The 11162-nt window shown below is 40.0% G+C and overlaps 1 protein-coding gene across 1 annotated transcript in view; it reads right to left on the minus strand.

Moving 5' to 3' along the window:
- MMP9 (matrix metallopeptidase 9) overlaps positions 1–11162 on the minus strand; it is a 30679-nt gene that overhangs the window by 13147 nt on the left and 6370 nt on the right. Inside the window, exons 4-8 of the mRNA XM_068261930.1 lie at positions 10175–10303; positions 9140–9313; positions 6566–6739; positions 4230–4403; positions 1222–1377 (exon numbers count right to left, since the gene is read on the minus strand). Coding sequence (XP_068118031.1) covers positions 1222–1377; positions 4230–4403; positions 6566–6739; positions 9140–9313; positions 10175–10303 — 807 coding nt within the window. The remainder of the gene's footprint in view (positions 1–1221; positions 1378–4229; positions 4404–6565; positions 6740–9139; positions 9314–10174; positions 10304–11162) is intronic.

An 11162-nucleotide genomic window follows, 5' to 3' on the forward strand; every position in this document is an offset into this window, starting at 1 on the left:
TTTCCCAATAGAGAAGTGTGGTCACTCTTTGCTGACGCCACAGCGCTAGCATCACCTAACCATGATGTAACCCTTGACTGGTGCAGAGATAAGTTATGATGTGGCCAAGGAGGCATGACTGAACTTCTATATCAGGAAGTATTATAAACTCCATGGAACCTTCATGGATATCTGCAGCAGCATCACCCATCATCTTCATTTTGTTTTGTAGAAATTTGCTTTGAAAACCTCCCATGTTTAGGTGGCCTTGCACTAAAAAACATTTTTCATAGATTAGCTGTTAGATGTTTTTTAGTTTTTATGTTTTTGTCAAATTTCTTTAGGAAAGAAGCCACCCCCTCAATTAATGTTAAATTGATCAGGAATGGCAATTTTGTGTGAGATGGAGTGTGGTTATAGCATGGGGGAATAACAAGCAGAAGTAACACAAAAGTAAGGTTTCATAGTGTTGTACTGCAGTGAGCAGGTTGACAGCGGCCTGATATATCAAGCCATTCTATCCCTCTCTAATCAGGAGTCAATCGGATAATGATCGATTCCTAAACCACGCTGCATACTCCATCTCAGTAAATCTATACACATCTAATCTAATCACATCACAAGCCATTGCCACTCCTCTCTCACTTGCTCACGGAAAGTTTTTTCCTATGTGCCCAAATTACCTAAAATTGAAGTGTGTGTATCCTTAACTTTAGTGTCAAACATAAACAGAGATAGTTGCAAATAGCAATGCCTATTGTTTTCAAGAAAGTAGACCTTCTATCATACGAGGACATGATTTGATAATAAAGTTGTTACGACTCAGCAGTGTTGCTAAACTCATATGTAAGTTGAAATATTAACTGAATTCATAAACCTATATCATTAAAAACTAAAAATAGAGACAAAGTTTTTAAACATTAATACATATTGAAAATATTATTTACATTAAGCTGATGTCTTTCACTCACATATCTAAATAACATTTAAATGGCTATAGTTCGGCTATAAGCTTTTCTCTTTCTCTCACAATCAGTCCATATTCACTGGTTGCCCAGCAACAGCATAGTTATCATCAAAAATGTTTTAGAAGTGACAGAAGAAAGGGAATTTGAATGATTTAAGAGACAATTAATTCCCAATTACATCCGATCATCTAAACTGGGTTAAATATGAAAAAATAAAAGCACTTGGTGTTCTGTAGGGATTGGGCACATTGGGCAAAACAACTTAGATACATACCGTACAGGTACTGTATTCCATTGATGTCATCAGGGTGAAGCTCAAATTCGCTCACATACTTGTACATAGGGTACATAAGAGCATCTTGGACGTCACTGTGCTCCAGGCCAAGGGCGTGACCAAATTCATGTGCTGCCACCAGGAAGAGACTGTAACCTGTGTGTAAGGAACCATATATGAGGGAAATTCTATTCACAGAGAATTCCATACTTGCATATTCCATTTAAAGTAATACTGAAGTCACATAAAAAAATAAATAGTGAGATACCTATGGAGAAGGAAGGCTCTGGATCCCATAGAGATTTATGGTCCTCTCTACCTACCCTCAGTCCACCACTGTCCTCCTGTTAACATTATGCAACAAACTGGTTGTATACACCTTTGAAGAGCTCCAGAAGCACTCGTGTACCTTAGAGCTTCCAAAGACTCATGAAGGCACGGAATTTCAGGGGTGGGGGCCTGGAGAGACAACAATGGACCAAGGACTTGGAGAGAGAACAGGGTAGGCTGTATGAGATCCAGAGCCTTCCCTCTCTGTAGGCGTCTAATTTTTTTTTTTTTTAGCTAACTTTACACTTTGAAGAGGGCTTTGGTTTTCTTTACTTATGAGGGTGAAGGTGATATCTTCATCCAGAAAGTTAAGTTCTGCCCTCATAGCTTTACTGTATATGCTAATTAGTAAGGGCAGCTCATGATTTCACGTAGATGGCTGAACTGCAGTATAGCTACTAATTTCTCTGTAAACAAGTGCCATCTGGTTGTTGTGTAATGCAACCAACTGGCAGTATTTATGCCACTTTTCAATAGCTGACTGCTCCTTATCAAAGATCTCCCTCTGCACTTGGTCAGATCCACTTGTCAAGACTTCCAATTACCAATGCATCACTGTAGTAGTACACAGCTGCTAACTAGGGATGACATTCACAGGAACATGGGTTCACCAGAAGATAACTAAAATCCCAGAATGACCTTTGACCTGAAGTCAACTGGCCAATAGGAATGGAGTTTCCCGCAATTACCATATTTGTGAACCAGCAAATCCTGATAGGAACACCGGTTCACAAACCCCACCTGTCAGCTGACTCCAGGTCAGAAGTCATGTTAGGCATTATGGGAAGTTCCTGAACCCAGGCCAGGGGAAATTCCATCCCTCCTGCTGATCTCACAGTTCCTGCAGTGAGGTAATGGCAGTCAGAAGTCTTGTGAAGTCAGGTGGAAGACATCAAGTGAAGGAGGATTCATTGACATTGTCTGCTGTCAGATATGAAAGTGTTTGTTTTTAAAGGGGACACGAGGCAAACGTTGGGGGGAAAGAAAAAAACTTGCCTAAAAAGAGGAAAGCCTCTAGATCGTATAGCACGTACGTATATGTACACTGCTGGTAAGCTGGGCGCAGGGTGAGCCAAATGATGGCCCACCCTGCTACCGCTCAAATCCCCGACAACGTAAAATACTATCTCTCCTACGAAACATCTCAACTCAGAGTGCGATGTAATTCTAATGTCCAGTGATCTCCAAAACCCAGAATTGCCCTTATGCGTCCCGAGCAGTATAACATTACTGCTATGGGGGGAGGGAGCATAGTTCAGACCCTGCTTCGCCTATAGAGGATTCCCATGTCCTCTTCGCCAGGACCCTCCGGAACATCAGGGAAAAACTTCTCTTCTGCACTTACCAAAGTGTCACATTGAAAACTACATGCATTCACATGATAAATTAATATTCAGACTCAACTGGTTATAAATAGGAAACTGTTGTGGATTAAGTCAGGCAACTAGCATTGTGTATAAGGGAATGACAATGGCAGTCTCCGTATACCTCTCACTTTTGGTTCCCTTTAATCCAGCTACAGACTTAACAGGAAACCCAATTTTAATACAATGAAGTTTCAAAAATATTTGTATTGTCACAGTATAGTATCGCCAGTTTTCTTTTTTTTGTATAAAAGTGGAGAGACATTATATCTTTCGTCCACATAACTTGGTTCAAAGGAGGAGTTCAGCATTAAAGAAATATTAACAATTAGGACTAAAGATAGTCAAAGAGATGCACATCATTCTGAGTTGATGCAAGATTATGCACATTTGCAATGCAAAAGTAATTTCTGCTAAGGTTGAGTTTAATTGGCCCATTTTCAAAACTGCACACATTTGCATTAGAAGTTTGCATATTCCTGCATCAACTCAGAACTATTTGCATTTTTTAACAATCCCTAGTTAACACCAGATATAAATATACTATTCACAGTGGCGCTGGTCATGCAACAACAGAAGGAAGTAACTGCTAGTGTAGTGAACTACAATCTGTAGTTTGTGGGACAAGCACAGATATATGGGTTAACTCTAATATCATCATACATGCCTTTAATTTGTGTGATATCTTCATGAGTGATGTTGCAAAAAAAGATATATATGCCCTGAAGCTTTAAAGATACATTTTCATACTGCCTATTTTTATTTCAAATGCACCATCAGATTGGTTCATAAACATTTTGTTTTTGTTTTCTTGAGGGCTAGTTCTCGGTGCTCAGTTGCATTGGAGAATAATTCATGTCAACTCACTGATCATGGATTTCTATGGGCCTGTTCACAGTACTGTGTTGTAACTAATCACGTTATTCTAACTCACTGCCTACAGGCCTTGTATTTAAGTCTATGTCTAGTCTTCATTGCTGTTCACACTCATTACAATGGCCTCAATTCACTAAGCTTTATCAAACACTTTATCAAACTATTGATAATTTACCTCATGGGTAAAATCTAATTTTGAATTCACTAAGGTGTTATAGATGTATTGAATGTTTTATCGATAAAACATTTGATAAATCTATAAGACCTTAGTGAATTCAAAATTAGATTTTACCCATGAGGTAAATTAACAAACGTTTGATAAAGTGTTTGATAAAGTTTAGTGAATTGAGGCCAATGTGTGCATCATGCAACTGACCACTGTGAATCTAGCCTTCATCTTATTGGGTATTTGAAGAGAAAACAGATACATTTATGTACCTCTATCTGAGCAGAAGCCCCATTTCCTGTCACGGTCATAGCTTGAGGTAGTAGCGCACCACAACTTCCCATCCCCTCGGCCATCACTTGTGCACTGATCGTATGTCTTTCCTAGGAATGTGAAGGGGAAAGCACAGGGGTCTCCTGCAGAGTTTCCTCCAGTCACGGCAGTATCTGAAAGAGGAATGAAGGGGTTAGTCACATCTGAAGTTTTAGTAGTAGCATTTTCCATCAATAAATGGGCCTAATTTACTAAGGCACCTTATGATATATTGGAGCATCTCCAGGCAGTAGTTCCTAAGTAATCCAGAAAGCCTGAACTAGATTAATGAAAAAGTCTCTGCTATTTAGTGGTTAGTATCTGCAAGGGCCATATATGAGACATAACAAATGATAGTCCTGGTTTCTTAGATGTTTAAAAATTAGTGGTTGTGTGATTGCAGTTGCATGCAGTAGCCACAGCAACAGTTTTCTTTTTAAGCCTAATTCCAGAGAGCAGGGGAAGTGTGTTAGTTTTGAATAGCACAAAGGGGTTTGAAATATGTGGAGGGCTTTTATTGCAGTTTGTGCCCCCAAACCTCCTGTCTCTGGCAACACCATGGGGCTTTATGGCTTTAACAGGAATACTGGTATTTCCAGGGACAGTAAATAAAGACTGTAGTAAAAAACAAAACAGTTCCGCAAAAAAAAAAAAACTCTTTTATTTGTTGCTTAATCTGTCAGTCTTGGAATGATTTCCCCTCTTCCTGTCTGGACAAGAAATAATGGAGAATCTTACCAATGGGGACACTGGATAGAAATACAGAATACCCAGACAGCTTATGGTGACATAGATCCACTAGGAATGTATAAGGGTTTAAAAGATTGGGTTTGATGGTATAGAGGCACAAAATAGAGTTAAACACTTAAAATATTAAAAAGAGGAAGTGGTGGACTTACCCCTAAACAGTCAGACACAGGTTGCCAATTTTCAACTTTATTAACACAAAAAACAGCAACCACTCCACTTGAGACGCGGTTCACGGACTCACCCACTTCCTCAGGCAAAAATAAAGTGGAGTATCTGCTAATCCTGTTTGGCTTGGCGCCGAAGCAGAGCTTTTGCTGTTTTTTGTGTTATTTAAGCACTGCTTTTTTAAAATTGCCAACCTGTGTCCGACTGCTTAGGGGTAAGTGCACCACTGCCTTTTTTTTATATTTTAAAGTGTTTTACACTATTTGGAACCTCTTTACCATCAAACCCAATCATTATCGTTGTCCACCCTTGTTGAACGGGTGTGTCCTCACCTATCTTCCTTCTACCAAGAGTGACAATTTTACCTGAGTGAGGACAGGGTTATCATCCTCACCTGCCTTTACAGTGGTTGCCTCGGAGGCGACCCTTGTTTGTGAGTATAATCTCATAGTCAGCTACATTTCTATCCCTGTAAGTACATACTGCACTATTGGGGCTCTCGTTTTTTCTTACTTGTTTTACAAGAGCTTAAAAGAGACTGAAAAGCCCTCCTACTAAAAAGCAATGTTCTGTGTAATTTGCCTTCCTAAAATGGAAGGTATTTGTGACAACATGTGGCTTTAAGTGAGCAACGGTGGTTTTCCATGATGCTTCACCCTTGTATATGCAAATGATCTCTTTATGCACTTTAAGCTAGGCTCACATCAAAAGCTGCTGCTGTATAGCAAGCCTATAGCTTATACATTTTACAGAGCCACATCAACCTTACATCCAGACAGCATGTTTCGGACTTTCTGGTCCTCATCAGTGCATGGCAAATTACACTATCCAAAATTAAAGTAGATTTTATTCCTGGAACTGAGCCTTAAATAATTCCAGGTCAACTCGAGTTTATTTATTTTAAAGTTCTTTTCACTGGAGACACTTGCATGAGCCTACAATAACGCAACTTCTATGTTACTAGCCTTCAGCAGCCTCCACTATCTTTAAATATCACCCAAACATATGCAGCAATCTTTTACCACATAATAGATATTGAAGAACTCCAGTCCATGTTTGCTGAATCACTTATATTTTCACTAGTAATGGTCATGTCTAGGAGAATTCATGGAGAAGCAGGTGATCAGTTTGGTCTAGTGATAGATATGTAAGTCTGCTTTTCTAGTCATTGTGTGCTAATGCAGGATATGATCACAGTAAATCAGAGCTTTGCAAATCTATCAGCTGATCAAACAAATCACATGCTTCTCCATAAGCTCTTCTAGACATGACCATCACTAATCTATACTAAAGATGCTTGGAGCTCTCTGGAGGTGTGTTGGCAATCAGACACATGGTCTGGCACATCTTGCATTCAGGTGATGCTGTCACAAGCTCTTACCTCTGTTGGGGCAGAAGCCATATTTGCGGTCTTTGTCATAATTGGCTGTGGTACTGCACCACCGATATCCATCTGTACGCCCTTCAGTGGTGCAGCTAGAGTAGGATTCTCCACCAAAAATGAATGGGAAGACACAGGGCTCACCATCACTATTCCCATCAAATGTGTAGAGCACTGCAGAAATAACAAGTAAAGTCAAGTCAAGTAAGGATACCTACCAATAATTCTTAAGAAATAATCAGAATATTACTCAGCTGTTATCGTGACAGATGGCAACTGTGCTTACGATATTGCATGTTATATTACAGTAGGAACTAACTCCTCATTATTCCTACTGCCTACTGTGTAGAACAGCTGATATGATCTGCACAGGGGATATAAGGTATGCAGAGGAACAATTTACAGTGAAGGAGGAGGAGGAAATACTTCAAAAACTGTGTGCACCTTTTAGAAGCACATGTTGTCTAGTTTTCAAATAGAAGCACATTTCTTAACCGAGTCAGTTCACTAGCTCATCATTAAACATAAGAACACAGTAACAGCTTATGCTGTCCATACTTACAAGCCAGTATTAGAAAATAGGACTAAAATCAGTAATGCAAGCAATATGTATAAGTACGCCAACATTGTATTTTCCCTTACTAGTCAGCAAAAATGTATTCAGCAGCCTATGTTTATGGGATGTACACAAGGGAAAAGGAAATTACCTCTAGGAATCATGGGTGGACCACTTTTTTTTTATTAAACTTTTCAGGTACCCAATATCTGAACAATGGAACAAGGACATGTTGTTTATCAACAGATCCTTAGGGCCCGTTCAGATCACAAATGCGGATGGCCATGCGTGCGGAACGCGTGCGGACCGCAACGCGTACGAACGCATGGCCATCCGCGTTTGTGTGCGTTGCGTGGCTGATCCCATCACTGAAAAGTGAATGGGACAGCCACGCGTTTTAGCAAAATCTGCGTGCAGCATGCGTTCCCGGACCGCACAGGTCCGGAACGCATGCAGTGTGAACATCAGACATTGCACTCTATGCAATGTCTGATGTCGTGCGTATCGGCCACCTGCACGCGTTTCCAAAACGCGGCTGGAAACGCGTGCAGTGTGAACGCTCCCTTAGAGTCTTTATGTAACAATCCCAGAAATATGCAACCCAATACAACTTAGATATGCTACCTTGCATAGCCAGGCAAGCAACACCACAGTTTCATGTTTGGATTCTACCACTCCACATGTTACCTATCTTCTGGCTGGACAAAGTACATGTAGAATGTGGAATATTTTACCACGGGAAGTAGTTGTGGCAAATTCTATGTCTGCATTTAAAATAGTTTTGGACACTTTCCTTGTAAAGGACATATGTGGCTATAATTACTAGTTAATTCCTAGCAGAGTTGATCTAGGGATTTTTTTGTCTGACTGCCACTTGGAGTCAGGAAGGATTTTTTCCCCCATTAAAGGTTAATTGGTCCAAGCCTTGTAAGGTTTTTTTTTTGCATTTTCCTGGATCAACTGGGATATGTGAGGGTACAGGAGAGAAAGGTACCTAAAGTTCAGTTATTTATTTATTTTCTGGTTGGATTTGATGGAGGAATGCCTTTTTTCAACTAAACTATGTAACAGAGTGATGACTGCAATTCCTTGGCCAATTGCCAAGCTAATTATATAGTTACATAGTTACATAGTTATTTTGGTTGAAAAAAGACATACGTCCATCGAGTTCAACCAGTACAAAGTACAACTCCAGCCTGCTCCCTCACATATCCCTGTTGATCCAGAGGAAGGCGAAAAAACCCCCACAAGGCATGGTCCAATTAGCCCCAAAAGGGAAAAATTCCTTCCCGACTCCAGATGGCAATCAGATAAAATCCCTGGATCAACATCATTAGGCATAACCTAGTAATTGTAGCCATGGATGTCTTTCAACGCAAGGAAAGCATCTAAGCCCCCTTTAAATGCAGGTATAGAGTTTGCCATAACGACTTCCTGTGGCAATGCATTCCACATCTTAATCACTCTTACTGTAAAGAACCCTTTCCTAAATAAATGGCTAAAACGTTTTTTCTCCATGCGCAAATCATGTCCTCTAGTCCTTTGAGAAGGCCTAGGGATAAAAAGCTCATCCGCCAAGCTATTATATTTCCCTCTTATGTATTTATACATGTTAATTAGATCTCCTCTAAGGCATCTTTTCTCTAGACTAAATAAACCCAGTTTATCTAACCTTTCTTGGTAAGCGAGACCTTCCATCCCACGTATCAATTTTGTAGCTCGTCTCTGCACCTGCTCTAAAACTGCAATATCTTTTTTGTAATGTGGTTGCCTGAACTGAATTCCATATTCTAGATGTGGCCTTACTAGAGAGATAAACAGGGGCAATATTATGCTAGCATCTCGAGTTTTTATTTCCCTTTTAATGCATCCCAAAATTTTGTTCACTTTAGCTGCAGTGGCTTGGCATTGAGTACGACTATTTAACTTGTTGTCGATGAGTACTCCTAAGAAGAAATCTATACACTCCAGATGAGTCTTCTGCTTGTTGTCTGAAATTCGTATCCCTTGACACTTACATTCACTGGGGCAGAAGCCATATTTTTTGTCCTGATCGAAGTTGGCTGTTGTGCCGCACCAGAGGTGTCCATCTGATCGTCCAGCACTTGTGCAAGAGGAATATTCTTTACCATCAAAGATGAATGGAAAATGACACTGTGCACCTTCTGCATTACCAAAGCGAGTCTTCACCACTGACGAAAGAGAGGAATGAGACATTATGAAAATACTCACGAATTAAGATCTATAAGGTGGAGTACTTGACTGTGACTTTATTAGGACCTGATGCTGGTTATGTGAGCAGGGAGGACTTAGCTGTGGATGCATGGCTGGAAGAGAGGTTTGTGGGTAAAAGATAAAAAACCCTAGCAGCCTGATCAGGTAATCATGTTAGCTGAAAAGCACTCCCTGCAGGAGGCAGCATTTTATTATGCATGTGCTATGGGGTACATGGTCACAATTACTAATACTATTGTTATATGAGACAAGAGTAATGGCTGAGCTAGTGATAGCGTTAGCAGCTTTTACACGTATTCCTTATATTCTATTGCAGTGATGGCTAACTTTGGCACTCCAGATGTGACAAAACTACAAATTCCATCATGCCTCTGCATCCCTGAGTTATGCTTAGAGCTGTCAGAGTATTGCAATGCCTCATGGGACTTGTAGTTCCACCACAGCTGGAGTGCCAAGGTTAGCCATCACTGGTCTATTGCAACATATGTTTTCCTCTTTCCCAGTCAGCATAATCAGGGAATCCACTTGAGGGGATGTGGCATCCGAGGGATGTAGTTGAAAGCAGCAGGGTTTTATTTTTTTTGGCCCATAGTCTCTGGAGAAGTAAATCTTCAGTGTTCTTATTATGATTAATAAGCCAAAACAACTGTAAGACATATTTGACAAACAATGTACGTGAAGTAACCGAGGATATAGTTGTTGCTTGTGTTAATACACTTATCTAATTAGTTGTGCTCTTTAGATTACCTTGTTGTACGCACATTTTTGGATTAATTTATTTTCATTATGCTTCTATGCTTTGAGTTTCCAGCACTTACCCACTCCAGTTCCAAGAGTCCAGAACTCATCTTCATCAAAGTGGGCATCTCCCTGTACTCCAGCACCTGGTGGGTATGCATGAGCTAGAAGTCCATCCTTCCCATCAAAGGGGTAAGGATCACCATGATCTACAAAAAAAAATATCTTCTGTAAGTATGCATCCATGCTCTTTAAAGCTAATCCATCCAAAAACTTAATTCAGGGAACCGTTATGGGTCTTTGTGTCTTGTCTCTGTTACGCTAATCCAATTATGCTTGGGATAATGTGAACTACAATTTGGTCAATAAATAGGCTGTTTTTTCTTTGTTAGGAAAGTACCTTTCAAATGTAAAGGAGTAGTGTAACATTTTGCATCAGGTATGATACAATGGGGAATGAGATGTGACTAAGAAGGAAAGATGTGAAGAGTAACACTGATGCTGAGAGTTGATTTTTGAGTCCTTCCTGGACCCAAGGATAACCTCAGTGGTATTTGTAGCCTAATAAAGAAAAACAATTCAGGCTCGTCTTAAAATAAATGTTAGCTTAAAGTATGTATAATACTGGGCAGGTTGTGGCGCAATTATGACAGAAATATCTGATGCAAGCATTACCAATGTTTTCTAGGTCTGTCACAGCAAATTCACTTCAGGGTCCTCAGAGACATGAGATTAGAGTCAGGTTTGTTTGTCAGGGTCAGGTGATAATTCATGTCTATGCATATGTGGAGACACTGCTGGGTGAGAAAATCCTGAAAACTGATGTCTGTTTTCTCTTGAGATGAGAAGGCATGAAGATGTTTTCTTCTACGCAGAACAGACTTGAATACTCAGTGGACCCCACATTTCAATATTTACTTCAAAAATGTGTTTCACTTTTGTAAGCTGGTTAACTCTTTAGTACAAGAGAGATTTAAGCTGTTAAATGTGCCAGTACACATCCTCCACGCACCTTGCCTGTAATAAGGATGCGCAAGGCAAGTCAGTAGTGCTTAGCCACAAACCTTA

This window comes from Hyperolius riggenbachi, chromosome 12, assembly GCF_040937935.1.
Source record: "Hyperolius riggenbachi isolate aHypRig1 chromosome 12, aHypRig1.pri, whole genome shotgun sequence".
In the NCBI taxonomy this organism is placed as follows: domain Eukaryota; kingdom Metazoa; phylum Chordata; class Amphibia; order Anura; family Hyperoliidae; genus Hyperolius; species Hyperolius riggenbachi.